This window comes from Eulemur rufifrons, chromosome 7 (assembly GCF_041146395.1).
Source record: "Eulemur rufifrons isolate Redbay chromosome 7, OSU_ERuf_1, whole genome shotgun sequence".
Taxonomy (NCBI): domain Eukaryota; kingdom Metazoa; phylum Chordata; class Mammalia; order Primates; family Lemuridae; genus Eulemur; species Eulemur rufifrons.
In genome coordinates this window covers 149,996,714-150,012,142 of record NC_090989.1, presented here as the reverse complement: position 1 = coordinate 150,012,142, position 15,429 = coordinate 149,996,714, and the positions used below count along the sequence as shown (strand labels likewise).

Sequence of the window (15,429 nt, the reverse complement as noted above, 5' to 3'; positions counted from 1 at the left end):
TATAAACATATTTTTTGTATTTTATTTTATAAACTCTGTAAAGTGGGGATAATAATTCCTACTTCACCCACCACACAGACTCATGGGTTCCCCACTGTAGCACACCCCTGCCCCAAAGGGGCAAGCAGAGTCCTGGGGGAATTCTCTTCAGCCAGGAAACAGCCGGAGCCTGAAAGAACTGTCACCTGCTTGGGAGATCTGGAGTCTCTCACATGTGATATATCTCTAAAATACTTCTGTAAATTATAGGCTACTGTTTAAACCCCAGGGACAATTATTAGCAGTTGGATATTTTGGTCCCTTTACCCTCAAACAGAAGCTTTTGAATCAAACATCAAACTTTAGTGAGGTAAAATCGGACACTTGTGTAGAAATCCTGGGCTCTCAACAAAGAGTTTTCTTTTGTCTTTAGAAATAGACAAACCCCCAGCCTCCCTTGGGTTCAGGACTGACGTGGGTGATGTGGGGTGCCATGGCGAGGGGGACACAGTGCCGTGTGGCTGCTTTTGTCCCCTCCAGGCTGCCCTCCGTGCCCTCTGTTGTTCCCCACCGCATGGAGGTCCGGGAAGAATTACTTGTGCAATAAGCCAAGACATTAATATTTAATAAGTGGGTACCTACTGAAAGTTTAGTAGATCTAGACTGATTTTAGATAGTTTTCTGATAGGTGTTTTATGTGAAATGGAGAAGAAAATTTTGCTGTTTTGTGCAGAATCCCCTGGGGTCTAGAACCATACTGCGATGGCTTCTCTGGCTGTGTCTAACACAGACCGGGATTCTGGGGGTGGCACTTGGCAGATCAGGTAGGTGTGAACTGGAAAGCACAACTGTAGGGTGGCCAAGGGAGAATCGGGACACAAATCCACATCTGACTTTCCGCAGCTGTGTGTACAACGTCTTTTAGAACTGGTTCTGGGTCAGAGCCCAGTCAAGGTTTGGGCCTTACATTTGATTACTGTGCTTCTTTAGTCCTTGTTAATTCAGAATGGTTCCCCAACCTTTTTGTCCCTTATTATGACTTTGGAGAAGATGATCAGTTTCTTCATAGAGTATTCCACCTTCTGAATTTTGTCAAATTATATCTTCATGGTGACATTTAACTTGTTTCTTTTATGCAAAGTGGAAGTTAGGGCTCAAGTCTTGGTTAGATTCATTTTTGGGCAAGAATACTTCACAGTTTTTTTTAATAATCCTTTTTTCTGATACTAAAACGAATTCAAATTCATTGTAGAAAAATTTAAGGGAAAAAAATAAAGATAGCCCATCCTGAGGTAAACTATAGTTTGGTGCATTTCTTGCCAGTCTTTTGTTGTCTGCATGTATATAAAGAGAGACAAAGAGAGAAAATACACAAATATTTCTTTTTATTTATTTATCTATTTATTTTTCTGAGACAGAGTCTCGCTCTGTTGCCCAGGCTAGAGTGCCGTGGTGTCAGCCTAGCTCACAGCAACCTCAAACTCCTGGGCTTAAGCGATCCTCCTGCCTCAGCCTCCTGAGTAGCTGGGACTACAGGCATGCGCCACCATGCCCGGCTAATTTTTTCTATATATATTTTAGTTGGCCAGATAATTTCTTTCTATTTTTAGTAGAGATGGGGTCTCGCTCTTGCTCAGGCTGGTTTCGAATTCCTGAGCTCAGATGATCCTCCCGCCTCGGACTCCCAGAGTGCTAGGATTACAGGCGTGAGCCACCGCACCCGGCCCACAAATATTTCTTAAGAACAAAACTGAGCTCATAGTCTCTGTGTGGTATAAGTGTGTGTTTGTGTGTGATCCATTCATTATTTGACCAGGTTTCCTATTGTTAGACATTAGGGTAATTTCTAGATTTTGCTCTTTACATACCTGACAAACATCCACGGATGTGAATTCTTGTCTATCTTTTAGAAGGGAATTAGGAGACCAGTACTATGCCCAACACTTTGGTACACATTGACAAAGTACCACGGTGATATGAGTTACACAGCCACCAGCCACTATGAGCCGGCCCATTCTGCCAAAACTTCACCAAACCTCAACTTTCTTTAAAAAACGTTTGATACGTGAAAAAAATAATACTATCTACTTTCAGTTTTCATGCCTGGCTATCTAAGGAAGCTGAGCATGTTTCCAAAGGTTCATTAGGTTTGTTTCTTTTTAGTTCAATCTATACTTTCTTGTGAACTTGTGGAGTTCGTTATCTACATTAAGAAGATTAATCCTTTCAGCAGGGAACATGGCTCATTCACTGGTCTCTACTTGTTTTTTTGAACCACCCCAAAGGTCGTGATAATATTATTGATCTCGTCCTTTACCAACCACAGTATCTTAATGCAATTGAAATGATATGTCCACATCTTATTCCCAGTCATAGCAAACAAAGATGTTGGAAAATGCATCTGAAAGATCTAGTTAAAGTTATTCAGCAGGAATCTTACGTATATATATAAAGACCCAATTACATCATGCTAGTGAGTTGTGTAAAAAAAGAAGAAAGAAGAAAAAAAAAAAAGACCCGACTACAGGATTTGTTGAGTGCTTGTATGTGAACTTTGACTTTGCTAGGGCTCAGAAACACCCGAGGGAGTGTGAATCCGTGCTTGTGAATGGCTTCTCGGTGGCTTGCCTTGAGGATTTCATTGCAAATGCCCATCTTGTCATATGTGAGACTTTTTGTCACATCCACCAGTGCATCAGCATTATCGTGTTGGCAGATAAACCGAACACAACTCCAGAAGAAGCTGGAAGGTCGACTGTGAATTTAATTAGAAATGTAAGACTCGATGCCAAGATTGGTTCTAAATTAGGTCGTGTGGTTATGGGTACCAATGTAGTCTAACCCTATCAGCACATGATTGTGAAGACCCAAAGCCTTTCTTCTAGAAGCCAGAGGTTGCCCATGAACATTGAGAAGAAACTGAACTGGAATAGTAGGTCAGAGGCTCCTACTTGGGCAACTCAAGACTCTGGCTTCCACTGAGGAACTGTAAAGACAAGATGAAAAAACTATAAAAGAAAGATGAAATAATGAAACCATTATATAAAGGGTGACACACATTTTAGAAACAATTAACCTACTGAGTATAAACTTTGGAGAATTTGAATAAAATTGGCTCCAGTTAATTTGAAAACCAAAAAGAAAAGTAATCCTGTGTCATGCATGTTGTAAAAGGAAAAGTAATCTCAGATTTACCTGTTGAGAGAACTTGGAGGAAAATCTCCGATTTTACTGTTGGAGGCGCGGCACAGAGAAAGAACATGGCGCCTGGCACACCAGGGAGGGGCTTGGCACAGGTTGGGTGCACACTGCCCTTGCAGAGTCCACGCCCAGGTGATCCCAGGCAAGCTCTAGTCATGTCCCCTCCTGGGCCCCAGGGACCTGTAATCAGGGTGATGCTCAAAGCTCCTCCTGACCTTGCCTCCCCACCTCCCACTGCCTTCATTCCTCTCTCTGCAGAGGCTCCTCAGGGGTCCAGACCTGCTGGAGTACGGTAGGGAGAGAGCTGCCTGCCTCTAGACGCGCCTAGCTGGGCTGGCCTTGGGCAGGAGGACATGCCGGGCAGGTCAATAGTTTGGTGCCCCATCAGGCTGACAGTATTTTTTAAATTCTGAAGTAGATACAAAGTAATATTCTGTTTGAAAAAACACCATGCAGAAAAAGCTTGTTCCCTTTATGTTCCTAGAGTGGCTTCTCCAAACCTTTCTGTGAAGTCTTCCATGGTGCAGTCACCACCAACTTGTCTGTCTCCTCCAAGCAGAATATGAGTGCCTGGAAAAGGGAAATGTTCCTCGTTGGTCTTGGAGCCTCCAGCATCTGGTGCAGTGTCTGGCACAGAGAAGGTACTGGAATGAATTGCTGACTCTTTCTATAAAAGGCTGCAGTAGACACATGTGCTCAAAGGAAGGAGAAAGAAACCCAAACATCGCGGATCTTAGGCCTCTCTGGATCCCGATGCCTGGCCCTTGGTGGCTGGGGCCCCCTGCGTGGGCTGTGAAGTGAGGCCCAGGGACTTCCCCTGCTCCCGTCAGCTGTTCCAGGATTTTCATCTCTCTGCATTCTGAGTCACATTCAGCTCATCTTGTCATCAATTAACTTTAAAATGCAGCAATTCAGCTTGGAGGGGGAGAGAAGGAGACAGGGGGAGAGAGGGGGGAGCAGCTGGAGGGGATCTGAATGAGGTCTGGGGCTGGGAAGGCCACCACTGCGCCCTGGACACCAGGAGCAGGAAATTAGATTTGCAGCAGAGAAGCTGTAGGCGGAAGGGGCTTCAGAGAAGGCTGTGGGCTAGCTTGAACAATTTACAGCGGCCTGATCGAGTGCTTCCCCACCACCTGCATGGTTTAAATCATTTAAGCATTTTTGAAAGGAGAGAGCCCTGTTAGAAACCTGTTGTGGACAGAGAGGAGAACATAGATAATGGCAGTCATTGTCCATTCTTTTTCTTTCTCACTCGTGGCCCCGCAGTGGCCGGATGCTCTCCCCTCACTGTGCCCTCCCGGGGTAGAGGCAGCTTCTAGGAACAGGATTCAGTAACCCACCCACCATCACATCCAGACCAGACCACCTCCTCACCCCAAGAACTCCCCCGTGCCTCTGTGCAGCTGCTCTCCTCCCCGCCAGCCTCCGGCAGCCACTGATCTGCCTCGTCACTGTAGTTTTGCGTTTTCCAGAATTTCATATAAACGCACTCATGTAATACTTCATCTTTCGTGTTTGACTTTTTTGACTTTAACGTAATGTTTTTGATTTGCCTGTGTTGTTCCATGTATTGCCATTTTGTTGCTTTTTATTGCTAAGTGTGTTCCATTGTGTGCATGTTCTACAATCTGTTTGTCCATCCACCAGTTATGGACATTTCGGTTGCTCTCCGTTTGGGGTGAGTATGAACAAAGCCACTACGAATATTCGTGTCCACATCTTTGTGTGGACATGTTTTTATTCTTCTTAGGGGAATGTCTAGACTGGATCTTTTTTTTTTTTTTTTTTTTTTTGTTGAGACAGAGTCTCACTTTGTTGCCCAGGCTAGAGTGAGTGCCGTGGCGTCAGCTTAGCTCACAGCAACCTCAAACTCCTGGGCTTAAGCGATCCTACTGCCTCAGCCTCCCGAGTAGCTGGGACTACAGGCATGCGCCACTATGCCCGGCTAATTTTTTCTATATAGATTTTTAGGTGTCCATATAATGTCTTTCTATTTTTTTAGTAGAGACGGGGTCTCGCTCAGGCTGGTCTCGAACTCCTGACCTTGAGCAATCCACCCGCCTCGGCCTCCTAGAGTGCTAGGATTACAGGCGTGAGCCACCGCGCCCGGCCTAGACTGGATCTTATAGGAAGTTTATGTTTAACTTGAGAAGACACTGCCCCAGTTTCCCAGCATGGCTGCACCATTCTGCACTCCCACTGGCAATGCACGAGAGCGGCAGTTGTTCCACATCCTTGCCAGCCCTGGGCGGAGTCGGTTTGTGTTGTTTATTTGTTTTGGCCATTCTCATCGTTGTGTTGTGGTGTATCATTGTGGTTCTCCTTGGCATTTCCCAAGCAACACTGAGCATCTTTCCACGTGCTTATCTGCCATTCGTGTATCTTCATTGGTGAAATGTCTGTTCAAATTTTTTGCCTATTTTTTTGTGTTAGATCATTTGTCTTTTTATTATTGAATTGTACAATGCTTAATTTTTATTAGCTAAATTTTCCATATGACCCAGTCTGAGGAATAAAGATCTGATTTCTGTGTCAACTAGTTCATTTTACTTAGAGAAACAGATTTAGTAAAATTCAAAATGTGTTTCTATCCAAGTCATGCTGACAACCACAAAGCTACGTCTGATCGATTTATGCATTTTAAAACTAAAAAAAATTTGGGATCTGAACCCTAAGTATGGTTAACATGACTCTTGCTTCCCTTTTTCATGAACATAAACATGTAACAATACTTGTGTAGGAAAACACCTGCACACAGGCTGACAGCTGTGCTTTCTGTTCTTATCTCAGGTAATCACAAACAGAACTTGGGGAAATCTATTCTAGAGATAAATCCCTTAGCTTCTTGAAACTCCCATGGGTCATTGCTCCAAGTGAGAAAATTCTTGTATCAGGAAATTTACACCTTGGCTCGAGTTCTTGGAGTTTCTGGTTTTTACACAAAAAGTCCTAAACATTCTAGGGGACTCATATACAGTTCACCCCTGCTTCTGTGCTTCACCCAACTCTCTGCCATGATGGGACACAGAATTTGAGTTTGGTAATTTAATAAATGTTACCATCTGCAGACTGCTTACTGTGTGCCTGGCCCTAGGGGCTTTGAGTCCATTATCTCATTTAATCCTCACACAAACCCTGAGAAATGGCTACTATTATTGTTCCCATTTACAGGTGTGGAAGCTGAGGGTTACAGAGAAGAATTAACCAGTCTAAGGCCTCCCATCCACCAGCGGCAGGGCCAGGGTCCAAACATCAGCTAGCGGTGCTGCCGACCACCCTGCTGAACCATCTCTCCGTCTGTGCATCACAATTACATCACCTGTCCGGCCAGAAAGCAACAGGGCTTGCCCAGTGGCCTCCTGGGCGGGACACACAGACAAGCTTCCTGCCTCCATTCGACTTCACTCCATCTGGAGAGTCTGAGAGCTAACACTGCACTTTCCAGACAACTGCTTAGCCAGGGATGTGATGTGAATGAGGTTTGGAGGGGGAGATGCTACCATAAAAGGTTAGAAAGAGTCATGGGCTAAAATGTGTCCCCCCAAAAGATACACACTGAAGTCCTAACATTGAATACCTATGGATGTGACCTATTTGGAAATAGGGTCTTCGCAGATATAATCAACCTAAGATGAGATCATTAGGGTGGACCCCAAGCCAACATGACCAGCGTCCTTGCAAGAGGAGGAAAATGCCATGCGAAGGCAGACACACAGGGAGAGCTCCATGTGATGACAGAGGCGGAGTTTGGAGTGAAGCAGCTGTAAGCCAAGGAGTGCCAAGCATTGCTGGCCACCACCAGAAGCTGGGAGGAGGCAAGGGAGGATCGTACCCAGAGAGTCTCAGAGGGAGCGTGGCCCGTGGATACCTTGACTTCAGACTTTGAACTTCCAGGACTGGAAGAGAATCAATTTCTGTTGTTTGCAGCCACCCAGTTTGTGGTTCTCTGTTTTGGCAGCCACAGGAAACTAAGGCAGGAAGGTAGACTTGAGGCAGAGGTGGCTGACAGCCAGCTCCGGTGGCGTGAGCGCTGCCATCACGGTTTCATGGCAGCAGCATCCTGCCTATGGATCTTGGCTGTGGGGCTGGGTTGCTTCCCCACCCTTCCAGCAACTTCTGCAAGTGCTCAGTTCCCTGTGCTAAATCCTTTTCTGCTCTATTTCCCGTACTGGACCCGGACTGGCACACACTCCTCATACTGCTAAGTGTTGGGTAGACTCAAAAGAGGAGAAGATTCTCACTAGAAATCAGGGCAAGCTAGAATAGAAATGGGCTGTCTGGCTCATTTGCTTGTACACTCCTTGCTCCAGCTGTCCGTCCTGACTGCCAGACCCCCTGGCCAACAGCTGCCCAGGACACTGCCACATGCTTCCCTGTGAACTTCACCCCGTGGCTCCCACTCCAGGATGGCTAATCCCTCCCTTTAACACCCTGTTTCTCCTTATCCCAGGACTAGGGACACCCGTTGCCTGGACTCCTTGCATTCTCTCCTTTTTCAGGACTTAGTATACTTCCTCCTGGATTTAGGATGCAATAGGGTAGATTTAGTTTGAGGCCTTCATCTTTCCTCTGTTTGCTTCTTGTGATTAATGTAGCTAAGATGCTTGTCATATCCTGAGGTTGGGTGCTTGGCTAGGGGAGGACAAACAGAGATTTAAGAGTCATTGTTGGCAGAAGGCTCTATCTGGTGATGGTCACACGGCTAACTGATGTCTCAAGATGCCAAAATCACACAAAGGTTGGAGGATTGAGAAAAGCCCCCTTGAGAAACATCCAAGCTCCTCGTTCTGCCTGTCTGGATGGTTGCTCTTTTTATTAGAAGACGGGGCTGGTTATGGTGATGAAAAAGGGCTGAATTGGGAAGGGTTCATTCTTTTATGCAATTATTTATAGACAGGGACATAAACCGTGTGGAACTTTATGAAAGTTTTCTTCTCTGAGCTGAGCTCGAGACCTGCTCCTAATACTGGGATCAAGGAGGATGTGTTGTTATAGGATTCCCAGAGCCAGGTCAGCTTCCGTCTTCTTGGCATTTCCCAAAGACCCCCGGGGAGCCCACAGCTACTAAGGAAGATAGATAACAGAGAGGACAGATGGCCTGGTGGCAGGGCACTGACATGTTTTATTTGTCATTTTTCCATCCCCCTTTTCGGGCTCTAAAATTTATGCATTTTTGAGTGAACCTCTAAACTAGACATAACCCTTTCATAAAAACTGCTTTAACTTGCAAAAGAGACACAGAGCCTGGCTGGAGAACTCACTTGCAGGACTCAGCTAATTTGTCCTTAAGGACATTCCTGGACTATTGAAATCCTTTCCTAATAGTTCTTCCAGCCAACACTGCATTTGGTGACATATTGGAGAGTCCTTGGGAAATTCTCGAGGCAGCTACGGCCACACTTCTGCCTACACCTGAAATCTGGACAACCCGGCCCTTCTTGCCCTCGGCTTCTGTGGCTCAGGAAAGCAATCGCATCTCTGCAAGTGCCAGGAAGACTCGGGCTTGCTTCACGCATGCTGCACTTGACTGATGGCGTTATCCTTGGAGACGGAGGCTGTAATTATACCAATCACACTGCCGATAGACCTGGAGTATCCCCATGATTAATGGAAGAGATTCACTCAAAACACAAGATGTCTCATTTTCTAGTTGGGTGTACAAGCAAAATACTGCAGAAACGTAGCCTCCACTGCTCCAGCTAAAATGTCTCAGCAGGTTGCCTTTTGTTCCCAAGCAATTGGAAACAGCAGGAATGTCTCCTTAGAATCCAAAATGATATTCAGGACGGGGGAGGGTAGTAGAGGTCTCAGGTGGTTTTTTTAAGCAAGTTTTTAAAATCTCATTCCCAAAATCATTTTATGTAAGTTCGCTGAAGAAAAGTTGGCAGTTACAGAAAAAATATATAAGAGAAACCAAAAGTCATCTATAATCGCACCAGCCACAGATAACCCTTACTGGCATTTCTGAGGATCTGTTTCCATCTGTTGTCAGTACATATGTATAGTAATGACTTCCACAAAATGTTCTTTTTTTGAACTTTCTTTTTACTTTTGCACACCCGAATTATAGTTAAACACTGCCTGTGAGTGCATATGGAGCATGAGCTACGTACCAGGACCAATTCTCCATGCTCTACCACTATTATCCACTTAATCCTCCCAATTAGAGGGGAAGATACTTTTATCTCTTCCGTTTTTATAGATGAGGAAACTGAGGCACAAAGGTGTTAAATGACTTGCCCAGGGTTATCAGCTAATTATATAATGGAGTTAGGATTCAGTCGCTGGCAGCCTGGCCACACACCCGTGCTCTTAGCTGCCACCGTGCTGTGTGTGGTCCCCACTGCTAGCTCCCCCGCTAGTGAGCTATTGACCTGAAGTCCTCAGTCCTTCCTGTCACAGCCTGTGTAGGTCTGGCACCAAGGCACGCTGTGGGAACCTTTTCTGAGCACCTACTATGGGAAAGGTACTATGGCAGCAACGTCAGCAGGATCCCATCACCAAGAATCCTATAAACGGGAGTCCCCAAATGTAGTAAAGGGACAGACACCATTTTCCTAAAGCATGGCCTTGCTTTCACCACAGTAAGCACGGCATAGCCAGAGAATACACAGGAAGACCACCAAGTGGCCTGCTGGAGGCAGCAGTAAGAGGGGGACCTGCTTATTGGGGTGACCTGGAAGGGTAGCCACAGCCCAGCTTTGAACACCTTAAAGGGGTGTGTGTTCTGAACAGCTGTGGATCCTCGTGGGCTCAAGCTGGCCAGGCCAGGGCCTGGCGGTGCTTGGAATCAGGCAGTGGAAGTACCACAGTTCCGAGAAGTGCATCTGTTGCCATGGTACCCAGACAGCAGGAGGGGATCAGCGAGAGAAAGCAGCCTCTGCACCTTCTGCCCCTCAGCAGGAAGAACCTTATGGGGGGGAGGGCAAGGCCCAGGAAGGAGTCAGGGCCCAGCTCCAGCCCCAGGAAGGCAAGGAGGAGAGACGACGTTCCTGGCCGTGGTCGGCTCTCCTGTAGGGCGGGCTCTGGGAAGACCGAGCTCTGTGTGGGTGACAAGGATGCTCAGGGCAGCCCTGCCAGGCCCCGCCGTCTGCCACACTGCCAGCCTTGGCCAGGGCCGCTTGTCCTCAGAGCTCACAGCCCAGCAATGCCTGGGATGGGATGGGCAGCCACTCCTTTACCTCCCCCTTCCCTCTCTCTCAGGGTAATGACACGAATCCTACTCACCTCACTGGGGAACTGTGCAGATGGGAGGGACGGGAGACGTGGACACACTCTGAACAGCTGAAAGCAGCAGGCCAAGATAAGGTGTCTATGGATGTGCTGTTGCCTACAAAAAAACGAGTCATCTTCATGAGGCATATCTTGAAAATTGAGCCCATTCCCCTCCAGGTGTTGAGTGGGCTGTGCCCTTCTCTTGTCAGAGCAGAGTCGGTGGCTGGGAGCATCTCCTGGCAATATTTCCCTGCCAATGAGTCGTGACCACAGCCCCTGGGCATCTCCTCGGGGCAGGCACTGGGCAAGAGTTTTAGGAGCACTGTCTTACTGAGTCTGCGCAGCAGGAGGTGGGTTTTAGTATCACTCTTGTTGAACAGAAGAGGACATGAACTTCAGAGAAGCCAGGGCCACGCTGGAGGCTTCTTGGCTATTGCATGGCAGAGCCTGGATTCCAACTCGGAGCTGTCTGATCACAAACTACTCTCTCGGCCGTGTTGTGTGACTGTGACCATTGGTGACACACGAAGCTCCGTTTGGCCTGGAAACAAATCAAAATTTAAAATCCTTTGGGCTCATTTGGGGCCATTTTGTTCAGACAAAGTGTTCCTGGGCCACAGAAGTGGCGAGTTGAGAAGTAGTGGGCGGGTTCTGTCTCCATGGGTCCCAGAGCTCAGGTGCCCATGTTCCAGTCCCCACTCAAACCCCACCGATGGCTCTAAGGAGAGCTCCAGGTGGGCGCTTTGCCGGGTCCACTGCTGTACCTGAGGCTGGGGACCTGCACCTACTGCATACGCAGCACTCTGCCTCCACCAGCCTTCTCAGCCCCCCCAGCCCCTGTTCTAATGGAGGGCATTTGCACCCCGCCCCAGTCCCACCCCCTCACCTTTGTTTATGACCTCCTCCTGCCACCCCCCACCCCATCTCCAAGGCCCAGCCCACACTCCCCCTGCACAAAACTTCCCACTAGACAGTGGCTCCTTCTCTGCTCACCTCCTGGCACACCTGTGTGAGGTGTGGGGGCTCTTCCAGAAGAGTCCCTCCCCTCCTCCTCCTCTCTCCCCTCTCCCGCTTGCCATTTCATTGTCACCATTTCTTCTTTGTAAGGAACCGTTGCATCTAAGCTATTGTATTGTCACAGGAGGTAGGAAATTATAAAGGCACTACATTTTTAGAATGATGTTTGTAGAATAAAATTAGCACTAAGCATATTTCAGTCTTAGCTGCTGCTTCTTTTTTAAAATAAGATTGTGCATTTCCAAGCCTAATTTTTATATGCCCATTTAAAAACTGCATTTTCCTGTGGGCCCTCACTGCCATCCCCCGTGTTCCTTATGGGCTCACGTAAGAGCCATGGGCTCCCATCACACAGGTTTATTTCATATGACACGCTGTCCTGTAGAGATATCTCCAAACGCACATCAGGTCCCACCTCTGGACAAAGAGACCTAAATCAAAGCAATGGGAATAAAACATAATCCCATTCATTCATTCAACAAATATTTGCTGAGCATCTACTGTGTGCCAGATGCTGCAGTGGGTCCCCACCAGTGAACTGAGGTTCAGTGCAGGGAGCAGGAATTAAGCAGGCAGGAAAGCAAGCAAGCAGCTGGCACATGTGGGGGGCACGGAGAATGCCAGCATGGGGGTGCCGTGGTGGTGAGGGATGGCATTTGGGCAGTGACCTGCAGGAGTCAGGGAGCCAATTGTGGGGCTGCAGGCAGAGGGAACAGCAGGAGCAAAGGCCCTGTGGTAGACGTGTTTGGCAAGCCTAGCACACCAGAAGGCAGGTGGCCAAGGGAGCCGGGATTGGACTCTAGCAGATCACCAGGGCCTCAGACAACTTTAAAGGACTTGGGATTTTGCCCGTGTGAGCTGGGGGACTTTGGGAGGATCTTGACTAATGTTTTTAACTTATATCTTTAGAGAATTACTCTGGCTGCTGGGTAGAGGACAGAGTCAGGGGCAGGGACTAAATGATGTGGGAAAGCCAGTTTGGAGGCTGTGGTTGGGCTAGCACTGGATTCCAGGTACAGGATTTCCTAACGATTGGATGTGGGGTGTCAAGGAAAAAGAGGAGACCAGGTGATGCCAAAACAACTTTCAAAGTACCCTTGTGCATGCCATTAGAGTCTCTGATAACCCCTGGGGAGGGAAGTAGGCAGGGCATCTCTTTACAGATGGAGAAATTTTGGCCCAGAGAGAAGGGGCTTGTCACACACTGCAGATAACAAGAGGTGGTATAGGGATCAGATGTGGTTTTACCAGTGTTGCGTCTTAGGGCTGTGCCACTGGCTACTTGTATCTCATGTTGTTGCCTTAAGTTTTGAGAAAACCCCAGAAGGAGGGCTGTGCAGGGCAGAAGAGGAAGAACTCAGGCCAAGGTCTGAGAAGGGATCTGCACGGGACCAGCAAGAAAGGACTGAACACACCAAACGCAGGTCTTGGGGGCTGTGGTAGGAGGCTGTCTCTGCAGCCCCTCCCTGCACCAGTGACAGAATGACTGTGCTGTCAACACTGTCTACTCTTGTCAGCTTCTGTCTAGCTCTAGACCATGGAGTAGATTCTACCCGGTATCTCCCACGGCTCCCACCTCAGACCTTCTCTGTGATGGGCACAGCATGATTTGTCTGTGACACACAAAGGTCCCTCGGGCCTCAGAACAAACGGGAAAACCCAGACCCTTCAAGGTAATTCAGGGAGGAAATGGGATAAACGTGATACCTGATGGGGTTCTTCTATGCTGCAAAAGGGTAAGAGGCTTTAGATGTCTTGTTACCTAGCTCATGTGGCAGAGTTCAGTCTGGAAACAGAATCCAGCCCTTGTGGTTCAAGGGACTTCAATGATGGAGCTGTTTTCAGAGTGTGAGCAGGTTAAGGAGTCCAGAGGCTAGCCACAGTGAGTGGCTGTTGTCAGCCCTGGACCGGAAGACTCAACAAGGAGGAAAAGGTGTTTTCAGAGCCCTGAGAGAGCTGGAGCCATGAGGAGGGGCCACCCCATGGGCACTGGGGTGATGGGGCCACCACCATGGCCAGAGAAGGGACCGGCCAGAGAAGATCTCTCTGGCTTCTCTCTCCTCCCCCACGCAGATCTCTGCCAGTCCCTCCCACTGGCCAACCCAAGCAGAAGGTAGAAGGTGCAGGGACCCCTGGTGATATAGTCCTCAGGACCAGCCTCCTGGTGCACAGGGCAGGGCAGAGAATGGATGCAGGAAGAGTTGACGGGAAAACAGACAGCATACCCTGAGATGCCTCAACCCTGGGGGAAATGTGTGCTTAAAAACCACACTGGTTATTCATTGCTGCCTTTGACAGATCGGTGCTGAAGTTGCAGCTGGAGAAAATCAAGTTCTCTGGAAAGAACACCCTGGTAGGATTAATGATTAGGTACTAAAAACCAGAGACTGTGAAATCCAGCTTCTGAAGGGCTTTCCAAAGCAGAATTAAACAATCCCTGGCGTCAGATGTTGAATGGAGATCTTGCAGAGAAGGCAGAGGGGTAGACTGTAAGACCCTTGAAGACATTTCCAGCTCTAGTATTACCATAGATGAGTCAGCATTTTCCAAAATAGCCTATATCATTTTGATATAATGGATCTATATCATTTTCCAGACAAATTATATATGCTCAAATATACACCGAGACTACTACTATGTACCCCTTTTCAGGGAAGATGCATCTTGACAATTGGGATGGTATGGATGGGTCCTAAAGTCCCTGGAAATTCTAAATAATTACGATGTTTTAAAACCAAAAGAAATTCATTGTGAACCATGAGTAAATACAATGCCTTCTTAATTTAAAATATTATTATTTTTTAATTAATGCTTTTTTTATTCCTCGTTTTTCACCAACCAAAATCCAGGTTTCCATGGGAGACCAGCTGGCCTTTTAATTTGAGCAGAATTTGCAATCGATTAAAAAGTCAAAGATCAATGCTTAACAAAAAGCGAGTCAGCCTGGAAATCTTTTATTTTCCCTGAGCTGTGTAGGCGGCTTTTCTGATAACAAAGGAACGCTCACTCTGTGTTGGCATTTTGGAGGTGTTCTGTATCTGAAAAGCACCCTCCAATCTGCTTCCCTCCCAACACCCCTGTGAGGTTGATTGGCATTTCCCCATAGGTCCTTTGTAGCAGTGCCTGCAAAGGGGCCTGAAACCTCACCAGGACATACCATCTTTACCTCTCAGTCTCCTCTGCCTCCTCTCAATGGCTACTTCACAGTATTTCTAGCTTTTCACCCATTTTTTTCTTTCTCCTTCAACAAGAAATTTTTAAAGAAAAGATTTTAAATTATAATTTTGCAATCTCCTTCCTTCTAAGGGGGGAGGATTTGGGGTTGTTGGATCTGCACCCTTTGCTTTGTAGAATCCAGGAAATAGGGAAAGACTAAAATCAGATTTGGATTCTGATTTTAATGGCTGATTCCTGGAAGGCGGTGTCACATGGAACCTCTTAGCCTTAGCATCCGGAGCTCCAGGAAGGGAAAAATTTCAAGTCAGGTAGAATTAGATGTATAGCATTTCTTTGGAAACTTCAGCCCTCAAGATGGCAACATCATGACCTCAGTGTCAACACAGTTGCTCTTAGTCCTCATCTCACTGCTTTTGGTGCCGCCTGTCGTTGAAGCAGTGGAGGCTGGAGATGCAACCGCTTTCTTGTTGGGTGCAGTTCTCAGCATTACAGGGATCTGTGCTTGCTTGGGTGATATAGATGGAAGAGAAATGCACAGATGTGACTTTGAAGGACCTCCTGAATCAAACCTCGCCCTGAAAATCTTTGTGCTATTGAGGATAAACCTGAGCTTTGGTGTCTGAAAGTTTCCAAGAAACAGTAAATAAGGGAGTTTCATATTCTTTGTTTTTCCCTTAAAATGGGAACAAATTGATATATAAGTGGGAAAAAACGTTTTCTTTACAACAAGTAATGCACTAAAAATTGCAGCCTATAATTTGCATTTGCTAGTTAGAAAGGGGGTCAAAGAAGTAAGATAGCTGAAATTTACATAAGTAATATTTCATAGTTTTAGAATTT

General features: G+C 46.9%; 1 protein-coding gene and 1 pseudogene across 1 annotated transcript; both read left to right on the top strand.

The window, feature by feature from the left end:
* Positions 1-741: 741 nt before the first annotated feature.
* Positions 742-2,961, top strand: LOC138385825 (eukaryotic translation initiation factor 3 subunit E-like). Its single transcript, XM_069472033.1, is given in 4 exon segments — positions 742-803; positions 905-1,049; positions 2,213-2,425; positions 2,491-2,961. Coding segments are annotated over 4 exon segments (891 nt in total).
* Positions 2,962-14,954: 11,993 nt separating this feature from the next.
* LOC138387716 (small integral membrane protein 30-like) lies at positions 14,955-15,133 on the top strand (annotated as a pseudogene).
* The last annotated feature ends 296 nt before the right edge of the window (positions 15,134-15,429 follow it).